This window comes from Cucumis melo, chromosome 4 (genome assembly GCF_025177605.1).
Source record: "Cucumis melo cultivar AY chromosome 4, USDA_Cmelo_AY_1.0, whole genome shotgun sequence".
NCBI classification, from domain to species: Eukaryota; Viridiplantae; Streptophyta; class Magnoliopsida; order Cucurbitales; family Cucurbitaceae; genus Cucumis; species Cucumis melo.
The window spans coordinates 9,591,491-9,612,269 of NC_066860.1; the positions used below are offsets into that span (position 1 = coordinate 9,591,491).

The 20,779-nt window shown below is 34.0% G+C and overlaps 1 protein-coding gene and 2 long non-coding RNA genes across 9 annotated transcripts; 2 read left to right on the forward strand and 1 right to left on the reverse strand.

Annotated features, from left to right (window-relative positions):
- The first annotated feature begins 223 nt into the window (after positions 1-223).
- On the forward strand, positions 224-1,058 carry LOC107990588 (uncharacterized). The gene is made up of 3 exons (XR_007819933.1): positions 224-266; positions 340-403; positions 1,012-1,058. It is a non-coding gene; the product is annotated as an uncharacterized LOC107990588 (long non-coding RNA).
- Positions 1,059-4,051: 2,993 nt separating this feature from the next.
- Positions 4,052-7,665, reverse strand: LOC103494969 (beta-glucosidase 25). Of its 5 annotated transcripts, none has more exons than XM_008456360.3 (13): positions 7,169-7,659; positions 7,021-7,087; positions 6,882-6,940; positions 6,526-6,601; positions 6,361-6,432; positions 6,188-6,275; positions 5,855-6,110; positions 5,353-5,468; positions 5,054-5,277; positions 4,898-4,929; positions 4,710-4,812; positions 4,519-4,627; positions 4,052-4,413 (listed from the first exon to the last, which is right to left on the reverse strand). In XM_008456360.3, exons 1-13 carry the CDS (start codon positions 7,283-7,285, stop codon positions 4,152-4,154), a joined length of 1,581 nt encoding a protein of 526 aa, XP_008454582.2. In that variant the 5' UTR covers positions 7,286-7,659; the 3' UTR covers positions 4,052-4,151. The 5 variants fall into 5 exon arrangements, with proteins under 5 accessions (XP_008454582.2, XP_050939081.1, XP_008454583.2 ...); XM_051083124.1 differs by having other exon boundaries at positions 7,021-7,106; XM_008456361.3 differs by lacking the exon at positions 4,898-4,929 and having other exon boundaries at positions 4,710-4,808; positions 7,169-7,665.
- Positions 7,666-7,919: 254 nt separating this feature from the next.
- LOC107991300 (uncharacterized) lies at positions 7,920-17,785 on the forward strand. 3 transcript variants are annotated; one of them, XR_007819934.1, is made up of 4 exons: positions 7,920-10,090; positions 10,650-10,735; positions 14,973-15,134; positions 17,538-17,785. It is a non-coding gene; the product is annotated as an uncharacterized LOC107991300 (long non-coding RNA). The 3 variants fall into 3 exon arrangements; XR_007819936.1 differs by lacking the exon at positions 14,973-15,134; XR_007819935.1 differs by lacking the exons at positions 14,973-15,134; positions 17,538-17,785 and having other exon boundaries at positions 10,650-10,899.
- Positions 17,786-20,779: the final 2,994 nt, after the last annotated feature.

Genomic DNA, 20,779 nt, shown 5'->3' on the forward strand with positions numbered 1-20,779 from the left:
AAGATCCCTGCGCCAAGCCGAGCCGAGCCGATCCCTGTTCTTTTTCCAGCCGAGCCGCCAAGCCTAATTTCGCTCCTTCCACCTAATTTTTGGTAATTAAATTAATTATTTTGGCATTATCCAGTAAGACTCAATGTTTTGGACACTAATTAATTTAATTTGGAACTAAATTAAATTATTTTCCTTAAGGGACGTCTTGGACCAAGTAACTGCTGTAGCGTAGGATTTCTTCAGTAGGGGCTCGAGCACTGCAACCTCTTTCTAGGGTAAGCCATTTCAAATGAGTCTTGAACCGTTAGTCGTTGGTGACCTAATTACGAATTTTGGCGTATTAAACAGTTAGGACCTCGTCGCTTGGAAAGCATACTGCCTCGCGGTTAGGACTCGTCAAGTAAATCTCCAGGTAAGAGATTCTACTACTAGCTCCATGTTTAGAATTATGAGATCACGTATACCTTCAATTGTGCATGTTGAGGACTAGACTGCACGATGCATGAAATAAATGATAGTATGATGCAAATGATGATATGGTTATATTATAGCATGTTGTTGTGATAACGAGAACTGTTATGGCTGTACGACGGGTGTCGAGATGGAGAGTGTAATGATGATTTATCTGTAATGTTATATGATGACGCCATGTGTATGTATACTGCGATTAGGGTACCTGTTAGCTTAACCTGTTAGAGTCGTACCTGCATGGGTGTCCTTCGGGATCACCACCTATTTAGGACTGCGCGGTCCGACGGGACACCAGTCTAGCATGGATATAGATATGACTCGAGTGACTCGACGGGGTCCTCGCATCCCGATTGTCCTAGGCGTCCCCCGGGGCACCGAAGACCAGAGTTACGTTCCTACGGGAGCGCATGTTGCACGTGTTCGAGAACGTGCCAGAGATTGGGTACCAGTTACAGGACTCTGACAGGGAGTTAACAGGCACCTAGTGGGACTAGTAGTGGGTCCCTTACTAAGTATTTTATACTCACTCTCTTCATGTCATGTTTTCAGGTAGAGGACGAGGCAAGGGCAAAGGCAAGCTGGCGAGCGACCCGAAGTGACTGTGGCGAGCCATAGAGACTCCTGCTTCCGCTTATTCTTGTTTTTTGACTTTAGTACCTGAGTTTGAGTATTCTTCATTACTTACCATCTTTTTATGTAGATAGAGCCCGAGTAGGACTTTAGAACGCATTTCATTTTTTTGCATAACTACCTTGTTTGAATTTTCATAAATAAAATTTCTCAAACCTTATGCGTTTTACTAAATTTTATGACTTAAACCACTTGTTCTATATTTAGTAATGACTTCGATTCAGTATAAGGAGTTGGGTCGTTACATAAGATGCTTGAAAATGTTGAAATATCGAACATCTTGGAATAGTGCAAAACAAGTCCAATGACCTAGATGTCCAAGGATGCCAATGTTTTTTCTTTCTTAGGTTATTTGGACCCATTTTAAGACTCGAAGGATAATTTTATCAAAATTTTCAATATATTTTTCACCTTCGCTTTCTCGTTTGAAGTTCGAAAAATGTGTGGTTTCGTTTGAGTTGTTTTGCGGTGGGAATGTATTTTGGGCATTTGAAGCCTTTGTGTTGTTTGATGAGCTTTATGCAATTTTTTTTTTAATTATCGTTTCTACAAGTAGATATCTTTGTTGAATTTGTTTTACCTTGCAAAATTATAGTTTCTTACAGTCATTTCCCTCGTGAAAACTTCTTTTTATTTTATTATTATTATTTTAATTTGTTCTTTTATTTGACATTTTTATGGTTTTTTTTAAATATAACAAATCGGCATAATATTTATACTAAATAGAATATTTTGAAAACAAGAAAAAAAAAACTTATAATTAGAAATATAAAAAATATCCCAATCAACATACGATTAATCCGCCACACACGCAGACGTATAATTCTTCTTCTAAACGATCATGATACGTAGTCACGTAAGAAATGATGCACCATTGTGCAAGCAATATCAACATGATTGTGTACTTCTTTCTAATGATGGAACAAATGCTTCAAATCCAAACGATCGTGTTAACCACGCTAAATGGTCCTGTTGACTATGGTAACCAATTGTCTACATCATATCCACGAGATATGTAGTTTTTCTAAACGATGGAAAATAACTTTAAATCTAAACAATCATGTTGACTAGGTAAGCGATTATTTAGATCATATCCACACGATCTGTAGTTTTTTTTAAATGATGGAAAAAGAGCTTCAAATCTAAATGATCATGTTGACTATGCTAAAGATCGTGTTAACTATGTAAGCAATTGTTTATATCATATCTACACGACCGTGTAGTTCTTTTGAAATGATGGGAAAAGGGCTTCAAATCTAAACAATTGTGTTGACTTAGTAATAGTGATCAGATCATATCCACGCGATCGTGTAACTTTTTTTAAACAATTGGAAAATAGCTTCAAATCTAAATGATCATGTTGATCATGCTAAACGAACGTGTTGACTAAGTAAGCGATCGTTTAAATCATGTCAAAGTAATATTTAAATGATATTAATATTCTTGAATATAAGGATGATGAAGTTAATATTTAGATGAAGTTCAATATTTTTTTAAAACGATCTTAAATATTCTTAAGCTTTAAACAGAAGAATAAATAGTTTAAAAATAGAAGAAAGAAATTTGGAAGAGAGACTGAAGAAGTTTGGAAGAGAAAATGAATAAATCTCAAAAAAGAAGAAGAAAGAGAAGTGACGAATCGTCCACAATATCAAAAACAAATCCAGAATTTATGAAAATATTTGACCGATTTCATGGATTTTTTGATTTTATTACATGAACCATAAATATTTTTGTATTTTGTTACATATATGAAAATTAACATATTCTTATTTTAAATTTTTTAATAATATAAATTTTGCAATTATATTTTCTTAATTAAAATTAGAATATAATTAATATGATATTTAATTGAATATATTAATTATTTAGTTTAAATTATAAATTACACAACACTCAAATACCTACTCTTAAAATTATAATAGATTCTTAATTATTTTATGATATTTAATGAATATATTCATTACCTGTTAGATTGTCATACTCATAAGAATGGAAAATTTTCATAAATATAACAAATCAGTAAAATATTTACGGCACATATAACAAAGTCCATGAAGCTAGCTTTTTTTAAAAAATATTCTATATTTGCCCTTCCCTTTTGTCTTTCTTCTTCTTTTCCTTGCAATTTGAATTTTTTTCTTTCGTTTTTTTTTCAAACTATTATTTGGTTCAAGATTGTGTATCAAATATAAAAAAACTATTTTTTTTAACTTTTATTTGATTGTTGATGAGTGTAGTAAATATAAAAAACTTGAAAAAAAAGTGTAGATTTGGCTACCCAATCTAAACGATGTATACAAATTAAATCTAAACGATTGTGTACAAAGAATTCTAAAAAAGTCATTTAGATTGGAGTAGTCAAATCTAAACGATTGTGTACAAAAAATAATAAAAAACGATCATGTAGACAAATGTTAACGATCGTGACTAAAATAATCTTAGAAAAAATTGTTTAACAAAATATAAACAATTATGTACCAAAGAATCTTCAGAAAATAAAGACATCGTGTAAACAAATTTAAACGATTGTATATCAAATCTTGAAAAAAGATCGCTAAATTTAAACGATCCTGTCTGGTGACAAATTAGATTTAGATTGTGAACTAAACGATAGCTAAATCTAAACATGTACCAAATATATTACAAAGTATAGTTGACGAATCATTTTTATATTTTTCATGTTCTTTTTTTTCTGTTTTCAAAATTATAATATGTTGTCTCTTTCTTGTATTTTTGAAAAAACCCTCGAAAGATATAAGTAAAATCCTAATATCATACCATGGACAACTAAAACCTTGGATTCTCCCTCTATCCTTTCTTCCCAAAAATTTAAATGCCGCAGACAAAAATTTGCGCGGTTGATTTGAAGCCTCTAGGAAATCAATCAAAACTAAATGAAACGGAAATCGATCGTTCCAAATCTCATCTATACCCGAAATCTACTTGCATCCTTCAATTGTAGGAAATGGCGTGTCCAGTAAGTTTATTAACCACGTCTTTAACAAATTTCTTCTTCTTTTTTCGTCATTTTCGTATCATTCATTCAACTTCAGTTTTTATATAAGATTTACATTGCTATACTCGATATGAGAATGCAATATATTATAAGAGTATGAGGAATGTATAGTTTGATTCATGTGTTTGTCTTCTGATTTGAGCATGCTCTGAAACCACTGAACGGATGCCTTTGGAATCCTCGTAAGATTGTTCTTGTAGTCCACATAGTAGAGTCCAAATCGGACGGTATATCCCATGTTCCACTCCCAATTATCCAGTAGCGACCACGCAAAGTAGCCTTGCACATTGCAGTCTTCTTGCCTGTGTTTATTCATAGACATCAAGAGAATTATTGTTCATGAATCAATCAAGTGTCCTTCATCAAACAGAGGATTAGCAGTTGTTGTCATTTAGAGTTGTTATTACCCAATAGCAATGGATAGATTTGATAGGTAATCTCTGTGGTATCTTATTCTCTTATCATCCTTTAGTGCCTTTTCTAAAGGTATGGACCGTTTGTTTGGATCATCCATTCCTGCCAGGACAAGTTAAGTCTTGTGGTAACTGGTAAATTTGTGAAAGTTTGATATACAAAATTCCAAACTATGATTACTCACCGTTTTCTGTTATAAACACTGGTGGGTTCCCATATTTATATTTCAAATAAACTGCCAATTTTCGGATTCCCCATGGAACAATATGTAACCAGTGGGAAGCTGCCTGGAAAAGAAAGAATGCATCAGCTCACTTCAATTTGAATATATAAGAGAATTCCTGGGATCTACTAGATGTCTTTGAGACATACTCGTTCTCCGATGGTAGAGATGCCTTTACGTGCTGCAGTAGAGTATATGTAGAATGAAGATAGATTACCTTCTACTTTATAATTTATAGAGCATAAATTGCAGATTTGTGTGCAAATACTGAATATGGAGAAGAAGTATTGAGTTCAAAATCTTACGAGTAGTAATGACATTAGAATCTGATGAAGCATCATTGAATATTAGTTTCCGAATCCCGATCCTATCATTTCGAGCATATAAGGAGGTGTAGTGGTTCATGCCAACGAAATCCAGGGTTCCTATGAGGAACTTTGCAGTAGCAAGTGATATTTTTGGCAGTCTTGGTCCCACAAGCCTTCTCATTGAAGGAGGATACTTACCAAAGAAAAGTGGATCCAGAAACCTGAAAATTTTCAAGGTTGTTTCAATTTGATATCTGGTCAAGTGCCATCACTAACTAATGGAGGTGAGCAATTACCATCCGATTTCAAAATCAAGGGCTCTGAGTGCTGCTTCTTTGTTCTCGTCATTTTCAGATAATGGTTCATACCATATGGCATCCAATGCTATTCCTATCCGACCTCCTTGTCTTTTCTAGGAGACAAAAGACAGGTTATTTGTTAAATTTTTATTTCATTTATGACTACATGCGGTAAAGTGATGGGCCCCGAATTACTAAAGTGTATATTCGTAAGAGACGGAGGAAAGGTGAGGACAAATCCGGATAAGGAAAGTATGTAGTTAGAGTGGGACCAAAAGGAATATTGTTTGTTAGGGGTTCCAAAGGAGGGAATATGTATTGGGGGTAGTGAGAGTCTGTGAGGATTATTTTTTGGCAAATATTGTAATCTTCCTCTTTATGAGATTTTGGAGAGGATTAGGAGCTCTCGAATTCTCCGTTCGCTTGTTGATAAATAAATTGAAGCCAAGGCCTATCATAAAGCTTGAAAGTAGTTTAAAGGAAATGTTTGGATACGTACCTTGAAATGATTTTGGTAATTGCGATAAGCAGCAGCATGAGATAAGAGAATATTATGTGCCACTATATATGGTTCAGAGGATGAATTTCCCTTCTTGCACAATATATGACCCAAAAAAGAACATCTACCGGGAGCTTGAATTCCTAGGTCATAGCTTTTTATTGAGTAACCATGTGGTTCATTGAAGGTGATCCAGTGCTTCACTCTATCACCAAATGCTTGGAAGCATGTAACAGCATAATGTTCAAAATCTTTTCTACGAGGAATGGAAGTTGTTATCAATTGATCATCATTTCTTCGCAATGGTATGTCATTGAGTTCAATTGTACTTACACTATCCTTCTACTCAGCCATCCTTCGTACTCGTCTTCAAGCACTTGCGGAAGATCCCAATGGTAAAGAGTTACAAAAGGTTGGATTCCTTGTTAAGGGAAAAAGCCTACTTCAGTGATGATAAATATCACTAACTGGAAAATTGAATTCTCAGATATAGTTTAATGGATAACCTTTTTCTAGCAAAGCATCTATAAAATTGTTGTAATAGTTTATGGCATCTGCGTTGGGCTTTCCTGTCCCATCTTTTAAAAATTTCTCACAGGCAGTTAAAGACATATTGTTGGGAAGAAAATGTTGCTAGTTTTTTTACTTTCAACACCTGAACTATTTCTTACTTGGAAATATTCTTGGCCATGAGATTGAGAATCTGTAGGCATCCATTCCCATATCCTTCATCAGCTTTATATCGTCCTGACCATAATAACTAATCTCGTTAGGAACAAGTAATAAATTCCTAAAATGACTAATAAATAAATTTAACTGTGACAGATGTCTTTATCCTTCCGTTATTATATCTTACAGTTGGTTGGTCACTAAACCATTATTCATATAGTTTATTCTACTTAACAATGCTTAAATTATTACAGTAAAACATTAGGCACTCTTATCCTGCATATGTTGTCATTGTCTTGGCCCTTCTGTTGCCTATGTTGATATCTCAAGATACTTATTTCTCTCTCTCTTTCTTCACCTTAAATCTGTGGTATTGGTCAACAGTCCTGTCTGCATTGCTGAAGTCTAGTATTCTCCCTGAAGTGCATCACAAGAAGTACCATTTTACTTACTAGTCTTGCATAGCAAAAGAAGTTTCCCATCAAATTTAAACTTACCTGGTTCTTTCACAAATGTATCCCATATGCTAGGACCTCGATTTCCTTCATCTACAGCCCCTTCGAACTGCCATTAATTTTGCTCTCTATCTTTTCATATTGTTAGAAACCAAATGAAGGACGAAAGTATCTACAAATTCCTCCTTACCTGGTATGCCGATGCTGCAGTTCCAAATATGAAACCATCTGGAAAATCAGCTCTGCTTAAACATTCAGAGTTGGTAAAGAATTGAAGAATCAGCCAGGAAATCAGAATGATTCTCATAGGGAGAAGTTTCGATGGCTGATGAGAAGATGAGCTCTGTCAGGTTATTCTGTTTCGATTCCCTTTGGATTACGGGCAACTTGAATTGAAAAAGGTGAAATAATATGAAAGAAATATAAACTTGATATGGATAGAAAGATTAGGTGAATTTTGAAAGGAGTACTTGCGTGTAATTTGTCCTTCAGTTCTTTCACATTTTGGAAGGTGTATGCAGAAGGTGATATGAGAGATATGTCAATAAAAGAGAAGAGAAAAGGGATAGGAAGGAATATAGAGATGACACATCTTGCAAGCAAAAGATAATAGAAAAATAAGAAAAAAGAAAAAAGAGCAGAGGCTAAAGTGGCGTGTCTGTGGAGAAGAAGCTCAAGTTTGTGAAGCTTTGAAGCGTTTCAATTTGATGAAGCCAAGCCAACAACCGCAAGAACTGGTCGGTTTCCTTTGAAAGGTAAGTCTTTCTTTTTCCTTTTCTTTATTTATTTGTTTTAAATTTATTTGATTAATATTGAATCCAATAAATAGATTTTTTTTTTTGGGGTTAGGATATTAACAATGATGTGTCATAACTATATTATCACAACAAAGGGTGGTGGTGGTGGTGATTATTAAAATTATATCTTCCTTCCACGGAAATAATGGAGAAAATAGGGAGATAAGGTCAGAGAGGGAGAGAGACAGTGTGTTGGAGGGGAATTTCTAACAGGAAGAGGCTAAATTTGGGGCCATGCAAAATCTTTCAGTTAGAGTTTTGGATTTCTTAAACATTTGCTTTTTTGGACAAACTCTAAGATTGCCCATTGGTGTTTCCTTTGACTAAAAGAGGGGTGGAAATTGATATTTTATCCCTTACGTAAGGCTCTAATTTAGTGTTTTCCTAATTTTCTCTTTATTATTGTTTAAAATTTTCAATCTAGTCTTAATATATTTTCTAAATTATATATCTAAATATCGTTGGTAATTAATCTGTGTAGTATGGTATTTGTATCAAGTTAGATCAAAATTTAAGAGAGGAATTAGGTAACCTAAAGTTTTAAAATAGAATCAAAACTTTTTCTGTCTAGAGTGATTTAACTTTTTTTTCCCGTATTTATAAAGTATATTCAATTTTAACATTCTTCAATCAAAAGGATATAATAGAAAAGGGTTATTGAAATTATACTTGCCATCACTATATCCCTAGTTATTTGCCAAAGAGAATCTTTGTTCAATTGAAGTTGGCGACAAATCTTGAACTCGCATTTGCGTTTTGATTTTAATTTTCATATTTTAGTGGTGTGCCATCCTAATCCACACACATTTATTCTGACATTCTCTTTGTCCACGTCTCCTTGCCAATCCATCCTACTAAGATTTTGAATTTATATTTCCTAAATATTTTGTTTTATTTTACTATATTTGAAAATATCTAAAAAAAATATATATTCTTTCGTTATCGTTACATCATAATTATATAAAAATTAAGTTATTGAATCTACCTAAGATATAATATTGTAAAATTTTCCTTGATTATTCAAAATGTTATGGAGTCGGTGGATTATAAATGAGATTTTCAAATTGATTAGTCAAGATGCACATAAACTAATTAGAATTCATAGATGTATAAATATAACAACGGGGCGAGGATTCAAGCAACAATGTTAAAAGAATTATAAGGAAATTTTATAATATGAATAGGAGTATATCCTACTAAAGCATTCCAACAAATCATTCACCTCTCACCATTTTCTCTCTCTCTCTAGCCTCTTTGTTCTGTTGTTTCCTCCAAATCTGTTTCCAATTTATTCTCTTTTCTCCTATCTCGTACAGCTGACTACACAATTACACTTTTATGTTTTTTAGAAAAGTATTTAGATGTAATTTGTGTGTAGCTCATTCATTAAAGTGTTCAATTGATAAGTTTGCGACGTGAAGATGATGCATGAAGATAAAATAGAGAGTGAGTATTAGTATTTGTTTATTTTTTTTATGAAATAGGTGAATCTGATTTATATTTTTTTATTCTTTAACATGGATAAGCAGCCACCACCGGTCACTAGAAGAATTTTGGCCTTTAATGTTGGTTTAAAACCGACATTAAAGGCCTTTAATGTCACTTGGCAACCGACATCTTTGTGAGCGTTATTAAAGGCCTTTAATGTCGGTTTAAAAACGACATTAAAGGCCTCTTTAATGTCGGTTTAAAAACGACATTAAAGGCCTTCAATGTCAGTTTTCAACCGACATCTTTGATGGTGTTATTGAAGCCCTTTAATGTCGGTTGGGCTTTAATGTCGGTTTAAAAACGACATTAAAGCCCTCTTTAATGTCGGTTGAACTTTGATATGTCGGTTTAAAACCGACATTAAAGCCTAGTTTTTTTATTCATTTTTACAAATTTATTTTTATTTAATTGTTACATTATTGTCCTATAGACCGACATTGGGTCAATGTAGATAAATATGTTTTTCACACGCCAACAAATCAATGAAATTCATATTATGTTAGAAACTATAACATTTGTCTTTTACATTTGAATACACAAAATAAAATATTAATATTATGTTTATATATACATTCTACAATAGTACATGAAAAAAGATTCTAATACAAGAATTAAATAATTACAGAATAGTCCATAAAGTAAATGACATTTGAAGCCCACCTCCTCCCCCCACCATTCACAAGCACAGGACAGGTCGAGCTTATGATGCCCTTCTATGACTCATCTAACTGGTCCTGCAACAATTCCACATAATTCATTTATGTTAATGCCCTCCTCATAGCTCATCCTGCAACACCAACGACATAATCAGCTCCTTCTTTCATGTAAATTCCAGACTACTTAACTAATTTTTCCTTTTATCATAAATGGATCGTGGAATTTAATATTTTTCAATGTTTTCATATACTGAATCCTTTTTCATTCATGCCAGACAGTGAGAGAGGTTACTTGATACTTCTAAGACCATAATAGTTTAAATCTTAATGTTTTTGTCAATAGTTGGGAGGGACAACTTACATGGCCGTAGTCATCGAAGTCATGTCGATCCTGCAATTCAAATTTTAAGATTAGACTAAATCAGTCGATTGCACATGTGCGCTAAACTGAAACAACAGTAGCTTTGAGAAAGAACACTCTAGGTGTTTGGACCCCATCTTTAAGTGGGTGAAGTGATCTATAATAGTTGTTACAATATTTACTTGTAGTATTATAGCGAACAATTAACTACAATATTACTATTTCAAATCCCTCTTTTTTAGAGTACCACTAGAACCAAATTGATTAACATTATATTGGACTAATGGTAAATTTTCAGGCTGTAATGAATTGATGACAAAATTGGAAAATAAAATCTAAAATGTTTGACTCATTTGAACTGTGCAGTGAAGAACCAATGCTGAAGTTGGACAATATGATATTGAAAGAAGATTCTGACCCAATACAACAGGTTCAAGATCAAGAACATAAAGGTGCAATAGACACTTTATTTACCTTCCCATCTTGTGATACTTAGCTTTAGCACAACCCTTTCTCCTTCATCACTTTAGTTTTCTTTGATTAATTAGTCCATAAATCCCTTAGGAGAAGAAAAGGTGAGTCATTTATAAAAGAGAATGAGGTAAGATATGAATAATTTACACCCTTCTCCAACATTCATTCCATGTACTTAGATATATCAATATACCAATTCATTAACTTTGTTTGCTTTTGTTGAACCTGAGATGAACAGAATGATATTAAAACCATTTAACATTAGTTATAAGAACTCAAACAACATGCACAGATAACGGCGCCAATAATAAAATGTAGAATTAGTATGCCAATGTCCAATACTTGATTGAATAGAAACGTAAATCATCTTTCCCCAAGGAGCTACCTTCAATTGTCTTCCATGCAACTCTGTCTCGTTTAAAAGAAGTGCCTCCTGAACAGCTTCGGCTTCAACAAACTCCACATAAGCAAAGCCCTTGGGATGACCAAATTTATCCGTGAGAATAGTAACCCTGTTGACAGTACCACAAGATTGGAAATGCTGCTGCACTTCTTCAGGTGTACACGCATAATCAACCTGCAAGTCCAATTCCATCTTAAATGTTATTTAATCAAACACAAACTAAATCATAAGCAAAGCATGGAAACGATAGCAGTATAATACCAAAGAGGACCTTGCATGTAAGGCATTATAATCATGGACGAGTTTATTAAGTCCAATTCCACCATAGATCCCTGCATGATTACGACTTTAGTTCATTAAGTTCATTACTAGCAGTCTAGCACTACCCAAAGGCAAGGCATCATAATCATGGAAGAGTTTCCTCGATATTATAGAATTAACCCATGTATACAGATTAAAAATACAGATGCAAAGAAGGTACGGATCACTATAAGGAACCTTGAACCAGACGGGGCGTTATAAACCAAACAGTTTACAAAATTACTAAATATGTCAGCTCTTACATCCAACAAATGTCAAATAACACTCAAACTCACTCCCACGTCAAAACTAATGGGTAGAAAATTGCCAAGATGATTAATATAACAAAGAATGAATAAATGTTCTGAGCTTAAACTTACAAATCGAAACAGAATACAATCACCATAAAGCTTCAACTTACAAAATCCATTTTGGTGACTTAATTAGCATAACATAATCAAAAAAAATTCTTGAGCTTATACCCATCTATGAACAGCACCATATTACAACAAGACTTGTGAATATAATTTGTCCACAGCTTAAAACAAAAAACAAATGAGGAAATTCCGAAGAGCTACGGTAATTCTAGAAGTCTCCTCAAATGTACTTGGTTCCATTTTTCATAAACAAGAAACACTTTCCCCACCATTGATGATTGAAAACAAAGTGATACTAGGATGAATTGCCAAATGAAATGTATAATAGTAAAACACAATGCCAATTATATATGGCAGAACTTGATTGCTAGAGCCCAATGCATAAGAATAATACTAAAAAACCAAACAAAACCAAACAAAAGCCCAATGCATCTTTCGAACAACCTACATTCACAAAAATAATACTAAAAAACCAAACAAAACGCTCACTCAAGGCATAAGAAAAAGAGACTTTTACGAGACATTTCATCAAACATCTTATGAGCATAAACTAATAACTCAAGAATGCATCTTCCTCATCTTTTCACATAGCACAAGGTGAAATCTAAATTCCACTAGCAACAAAAAAGACATTTTGAAGTCTGTCAGACCGCCTTGCAACCATCCTAGCAGGATATACCTACCAATAACGGTCCTATACGAGTGCAAACTATGGGTCTATGAACAGTAAACGAAAACCTGTTAGAAATGCAGTAGAAACATATAATTAGAAACATACAAACTAATTCTCACCTTTAGGATTCCAATCTGGTTTAACAATAAGGTCCTTCAACAAGCATCTTATCGGTGAAGTAAGTGAGTTAGAAAAGCCACCATTAACCGCTTTCCCATCGCTCTGCATATAATTAGAAGAAATGATATCTCAAACGCACTCATCATTTGATCATATACGAGGCTAAGAAAGGATGCATTCATTTGCAGAAAATCTTAATTTAATTTGTAATACCTAACTAAACTAAGAAACTTCAAATTCTTCCGTTTAATTTTACTCGTCATCATATCCGCTCAAAGGATAGCCGTAAGCTAAAGACAGTGAGAAACTGCAAACTGTTCTGAAATGATCTTAACAAACTTACCTCTGGAGGGCTTTTTGGACTCGAATTAAGGCACCGACAAGGAGATTTCCAATTCACCGGCGTAGAGACAGGGCTTTGTTGCCTCTGCACACTACTGGATCTCAATTTCCGCTTCGGGAAATTGGTCTCCGTTACACTCTCGACCTTGCACTGATTTGCTCGAGTAATGGCTGTCATTGATCAAATCCCGACGAAATGCGGCACAGCCGGGCGAGATCCGTCAACAGCTAGACCCAACAACCGCACCCTAGTGATCGGAATCGATGCTGGACGCAAACTGGAATTCGACGACAGTTGCTGGTGAAGTTTCCTACAGAAGGCCGAGAGAGAGAGAGAGACGCCGACGACCTGCGGCGTTTGAAGGCGGAACGGCACGGCGGTCGCCGGACCTTCTCATTTACCGGCCACGATTTGAAGGAAAAAAGAATCTACGATCGTAGGAAATGAAAGCAAGAAAATTTGATTGGTGGCTGCAGAATTTAGGGTTTGAAATCAAGAAGAGAGGAGGAGAATTTATATAGAAACTTTTAAGGAAAAAGAAAAGGTAAAGTAAGAGAGAGGAAACTTGATTTTTTACCAAAATAAAAAATAAAAAAAAATTATAAAGGGGCTTTAATGTCGGTTTTAAACCGACATTAAACGTCCGCCTTTTGAAAACCGACATTAAAGCCCATTTTTCATTTTTTCCACCCGACATTAAAGGCCAGATTTGTTGTAGTGGGTCCCACTAGTTTGCTGTCCCTTTCCCTTTTTCTAATAAATAAAAGTAAAGAACCAAGAGGGATATAAATAAAAGAGTTTCAAATACTATTCATCAAAAGAGAGCATAGAACATCCAACGGGAGGCTCATGTTTGCAAGGTTTAGAGATTTTTTTTTTCTTATTAACATCTTTTTCTTTGACTAATTAAAATATTGAGTCCTTTCAAAACTTAGTAGTTTTATTTTATTTTTTTTCCTTTAGGATTAAAGAGGTATTTTCAAATATAACAAAACAAATTAAAATATTTACAAAATGTAATTATAGATACTCATAGAAGTGAGAAATTTATTCGTACTTATCATTGTTTCATTGATAAAATATGAAATCCTGCTATTTTCAATAGTTTTTACATTTACAATAAATTTTCTTTATTAAATTTAATAAACTTTCTTGATTAAATTTATTAAAAAAGAGGACGATTTAAATATAACAAAATGAAATGATTTATCTTTAAATATAACAAAAATTTACTTTTTATGGAGACTGCCATAAATTTTGATAAATAAACAAAAGTTTTAATTCATTATTTATGTTTGTAGAGAAAAAAAAAAAAAACGATTCAAATACATTGTCATAATGCAGTGGACAATTTTATACGGTTAGATATAAGATGCAGAATTTTCTCACTTGCTAAAATACTTCTTTTATGTGCCAAAGCTTTTCTATGGTTGGTAAATTGAAAGGCAACTTTTTCTTTTCATCTTTTCGAATGTTTATTAATATGTTGGGTGGAGATTTGAAACTCAACCATTTTAATGAATGATATATATTATATAACTAATTTAAATAATGTCCTTTATAAAAAGGTCAGTAGTTTGATTCTTGAGGAAAACAATCACTTTCTTTAGCAAATAATTTATTTTGACAGACAACTCGACATGTGGTGTGACTAAGAGTAGAGAATTTCAAACAATCTCTATAATATGATATAATAATAATAATAATATTAAGAAACAAAAAATCCATGTCTGATAAAATGATCAAGAGCAAGTGAGTGGCCCAAGTAATTTATTACATGTTTGGCAACTTTTTGCTTTTTTAGATCTAAATAGGATGGATTGAACGAATATTTATTTATGAAAAGCTATTATAAATAATAAAATCTTTGAATATATTTACAAATACAATGATATTTTAGAATTTATCAATAACCGATACGAATAAACATTGAAATATTACGTAACATCAAATGCAACAATGAACGATGTTAAAAAAATGAGTAACATGAGATTCACAGTGATGGACGACAAATGTGGACGACGCCACTAATGGCAGTCGGCAGCTTCTTCAACGACAGAAGGCAGACCATACGTCAACAATAGACTCTGGAATTGGGCTGTGAGGGGGTGCCGTCGACTGAAATGTGAAATCAATGGTGTAACGCCCCAAAATTTTCGAGGTAAACTCTTACCGCCTTATTTAATTTTTAGGGGATTTTAAATTTTGGGATTTATTTCTGAAATTCTGGAAGTTATTAGTTGTAAATTATATGATAATAATATAATGGTAACTATATTATTATTATTATTATTATTATTATTATAATCTTTATATATATAAATTAATATTAATATTATCTTTTGTTTATTTTATTAATCTTATTATTAATATTAATTAATTAGGTAAAAGTTAATACATATATATATATATAATATTTTATTTATTATTATTATTAATTAGAATTATTAAAAGTTAACATATATATATATTTAATAATATTTTATTTATTATTATTATTATTAATTAAATGTTATTACTTTTATTAAATTCTTAATTTAATATATATATATATATATTTTAAAAAAAAAAAAAGAAGGGAGAAGAGAAACCCTACCCCCTCCTCGCGCGCCGCATCTCCATCCCCACCTCTCCGATTTTCTCCAGCGCCGCCGCCATCTCTTCCTCTTCATTCTCTTCTTCTTCCGACCGTGTCTGCCACCATCTCTCTTCCTCCGACGCGTCTCCCTCTCCGTGGTGGTCGTCCGTCGCCGTCTACACCGTCGAACTCTCCAGCTCCATTACCCGACCGCCGCGGCCCCGTCCGTTTCGATCTCCTCTCGGATTCACAACGCCAGCCACCGGCGTGCGCCCTCCGTCAGTCGTTCGGCGTGTGGGAGCAAGGCCGGTCGTCGAACGCCTCCCAGCTGCCGTTCGTCACGGTCGTCGGACGCCGGAGAGCCGTCGTTCGTGTTGCCCGTTTCGCGCTGCAAAACCCGACCTGGTTCCAAGCTGACCCGACCCAAAACCCGTTTCCAGTCCGAGCCACACACGAATCCGGGCGAGCCGAGCTGAGTAAGCCGAGCCGAGTGAGCCGAGTGAGCCGAGCCACGAGCCGAGCCGCAAGCCGAGTGAGCCGAGCCGCGAGCCGAGTGAGCCGAGCCGCGAGCCGAGCCGCGAGCCGAGTGAGCCGAGCCGCGAGCCGAGTGAGCCGAGCCGCGAGCCGAGTGAGCCGAGCCGCGAGCCGAGTGAGCCGAGCCGCGAGCCGAGTGAGCCAAGCCGCGAGCCGAGTTGAGCCGAGCCACAAGCCGAGTTGAGCCGAGCCACAAGCCGAGCCGAGCCGAGGCCAAGCCGAGCCGAGCCGAACGCCTTCAAGCCGAGCCGAGCTCCTTGTTTCACCAAGCCACCTAAGCCTTCCTTCCTCCGCTCTGGGTCACGGTGAGTCTTCGGTAAGGATTGTTTTCGATGAATTCCTTAATGTTGCTACATCCGATTAGAGTTTGAATATTGGAATAAGATATGGCCCTACTTTTCTCCCTTGAAGGTAGTACAGAGTTGACGCTTGAGTTCTCGGGTCTCGCGATAGGCTTGGTTGGAGATAGCTTCCTTCCTTCCTCGGGTAAGTCAACGGATGTGCTTCGGACCTTTAAAACGACTTCTACTAAAGTCATCAACTAAAACCTTCGTGTTTTCGTTTTAGGTTGAGCTGTTGAGCGTGGATTCGATCGAGGGGCATAACCGAGTATCAGGTAAGGGTTTTCCTACTACTGGACCTCGGGTCGAGGCCGGAAACGTAGCAATCCACAGGGGATTACACGTTAGTGATTATACTGGATAAGTGTATCTATGTTGACTGTTAAGCACTGTTATTATGTTTCTGCCTGATGTAACTGAACCGCAACCGCTAATTGTAGATTGAAATTTTAGATTGATGGATGTTGATCATGGGATTAGACGGGGAAGGACAGTGAGTTCAGTTGGTTATTTAGCTGTTTGAGACTTGGGGCTCTTCCATAATGATATACGAATAGTTGACGCGTATAGCAACTGAGGGTGTAATGGTTTAAGCTTATACTACCTGGCCAGTAAAGCCCTTAGGGGAAATGTAAATGATTGATGATTGTGGTATGACTGTGGTAGACGATTGAGTATAGACCGAGGGGTAACGGTTAGCTTCATCTATGGGGTAGTGTGCCTTACTTATATGTGCATCCTTCGGGAGCACTAGACTGATGTGTGCATCCTTCGGGAGCACTAGACTGATATGTGCGTCCTTCGGGAGCACTAGACTGATGTGTGCATCCTTCGGGAGCACTAGACTGATATGTGCATCCTTCGGGAGCACTAGACTGATATGTGCGTCCTTCGGGAGCACTAGACTGATGTGTGCATCCTTCGGGAGCACTAGACTGAGATGTGCATCCTTCGGGAGCACTAGACTGATATGTGCGTCCTACGGGACCACTAGACTGTTATGTAGGGTACCCCCGAATAGGAAGTTAACTGTTGTCCCCTAACGGGCCCAGTAGTGGGTCCCTTACTGGGTATGTTTATACTCACCCTTTTCTCTTTTTAAACTTTTCAGGTAAGGGCACAGCGAGGGGCAGACCGACGAAAGGCAGGAAGGACGCGTGAAGGCCATATGGACGCGTCTGGTTTTCTTATCGCTTCCGCTATGTATTTTGTCAGAATATTTGACTTGTGCTTTTGGAACTAATGACTTGAGTTTTTGTTGAGACTTTTTATGATTGATTTAAAATAGGGCCCGAAACTGTCTTTTTGTAATGTTTCTAATGCTTTTAATGAATCGTAACTGGTCCGTTTTAAATTTTATGTTGAATAGTCGAGTTTTGGTATTTGGTAGTGACCTCAGCTTAGTCCGGAAAGTTGGGTCGTTACAAATGGTAAATGTAAAGGGTGGAAACGTGAATATGGAAAAAGGATTGGAATTTGGTGCTGAAATTACTAATCAGCTATTAAGGATTAAGGTTGGGTTTTGGGCTGGGATACTTTAGTTGGACTTAGATTGAACTAAATTAAAACTTACTTAAATGTAAAACGTTAAAAAGAGTTTATACCAGACTTAATCACATAAAAAAAGCTTAAAATTATCCTTTTTTTTTACATAAAAGACAAGTAAAATCCAAATGACCAAGAGTATTCATCTTTATTGAATTAGTTTCAAATTTAACTTCAAATATTTATTATTTATTTTAGTTTCTCACGTTATATATAGGTGAGATATTACATATGTTTATTTTTTTGTAAATATTTGATTCTTTTTTATATATAAGTTTCATATATTTTCATTTTTTATTATCATTGTTATATGGTTTTTTACGATTTTTTTTCATTTCTTACTAGAGTTTTGTACATGTATGTATGTTTTTTTTCCATTTTTATTTTTTTATTCTACAAATTCTATAGTTTTTCAAAAATATGTCATGATTTATTTTTTGTGTTGTTAAACATATTGAAAAATGAAAACATACATCTCATATATTATTTGTTATATAAGATGATATATTGTAAAATTGTTATATTTGTGCACTTTTTTGGTTTAGTGTTTAATTTCAAATAAATATCATGTTTATATCAAATATAATTATAATAATTATAGATTTTTAGCAAGTTACATAATAGTAAGATATATATTTTACATACTTTCTCATATATACACATGTACATTTAGTTATTTTGCATATATATTCCTCATATTATATAATAAATACCTATAGAAATGTTATATATAAAACCTGTTATATCTTGAAGACCCAATTAATCTGATCCAATAATATACCATGTAATACAATTAGTTGTTAATGACAGTAATATATTTGCTTCACATACCGTATATATCAAGTTTTTTTTTCATATGCTAATGTATATTGAATGTGTAGTTTCATATTCACAATATTCATAACATCCTTTGGTATATAAAGAAAAAACATGTAAACCAAAACCAACTTTATATATTATGTAAAATTATGAAATGATCTTTAGATATATGAAAAACATTGCAAATTAGATGTAATATAATTGTTATAAATTGAAACTATATTCCTCTCAAAATCAACAAAATTAATCTTTAATAGTGTAAGAAAAAACTCAATTGAAATATCTAAAAATCCATTATTGTAATAATCATTTCAAAAATATATTCCAATGTGTTTGGTATAAAAAAAGTAACGTTATATACCGTGTAACTCTTGATACCAAAAACTCATTTTGATAACAAAAAAAATAAACTTTATATAGAATGATAATTGAGCTGAATATATAAGATGAAAAAATATGAACTCACTGGAAAACATGAAGAAGATGAATGACAAAGGAATACCAGATTTGATCGAAAGAAGAAAAAGTACATGAAGGACAAAGGAATACCGGATTTGTCAGTTTTAATATCCATAATAATTGTAGTCCAAAAGATTTATGGTAAATAAATGAGAAATTATTAAATAACAAAAAGTTGAAATTATTTACGACTTATAGCAAAAAAGACTCAAATGAGTTAAAGAGAATTTAATGATTTTGCTATAGTTTGTAAATAGTTTCAATTTTTTTGTTATATTTGAAAATACCCCTAAATAAATATACCAATTTTCATAAAATTTGCTAAATCTTATTATTGAAATCCGTTAATAAAATTTGTTAAATCTTATTATTGAAAATAATTGAGAATTTAAGACATTTGTGAGATATGGTACCAGATGAGGACATTCCTCTGAATTTTTTAAAAGTTAAATACCAAATACAAGGAAAATTTTGCGAATAGCAAATTTTTAAGTTTGATTTTAGAAAATGTCAAAAAATGAAAATAATAAGAAAAATAGCATGTAACATCCCGAGATTTAAGGTAAGTTCTAATTTAATTATCTCAATTCGTTTAAGTTTGAGTTGTTATTAGGTGTAATTTTATTTGAATTGGAATTTTTGGTGGAATTTGAATTAATTAAATATATGTAGAAGCATATGTATGTTTAATTAAAGAGGTTTTTTAAAAAATATAACAAACCGACAAAATATTTACATTGTATAGAACAATTTTGAAAACGAAAAAAGCCCACGGCCCACAATGGGAACTACAACAAATGTCTCAATCAACACGAGATTAATCAACCACAGGACGAGTGTAATTTTTCTTCTAAACGATCATGATATGCGATCGTATAGGGAATGATACACGATTGTGTAGGTAATATCAACATGATTGTATAGTTTTTTTAACGATGGAAAAAATGCTTCAAATATAAATGATCATGCTGACCACGCTAAACGATCGTGTTGACTATGGCAAACGATTGTTTAGATCATATCCACACGATTGTGTAGTTCTTTTTAAACAATGGGAAAAAGACTTCAAATTCAAACGATCATGTTGACCATGCTAAAAGATCCCGTTGACTATGGTAAACGATCGTTTAGATAATATACACAAAATCATGTAGTTTTTTTTAAACGATGAAAAAAGACTTCAAATATAAACAATCGTGTTGACTATGGTAAGCGATTGTTAGATCATATCCATACGATCGTGTAGTTCTTTTTAAACGATTGAAAAAAGGCTTAATCTAAATGATCGTGTTGACCATACTAAACGATCGTGTTGACTATGTTAGTTGATCCTTTAGATCATATCCACAAAGGTCGTGTAGTTCTTTTTAAATGATTAGAAAAGAACTTCAAATCTAAACGATTGAAAAAAGGAATGATACACGCTTAACATAGTCAACATGATCGTTTAGATCGTATCCACACAATCATGTAGATCTTTTTAAATGATGGAAAAAGAGCTTGAAATCTAAACAATGGTGTTGACAATAT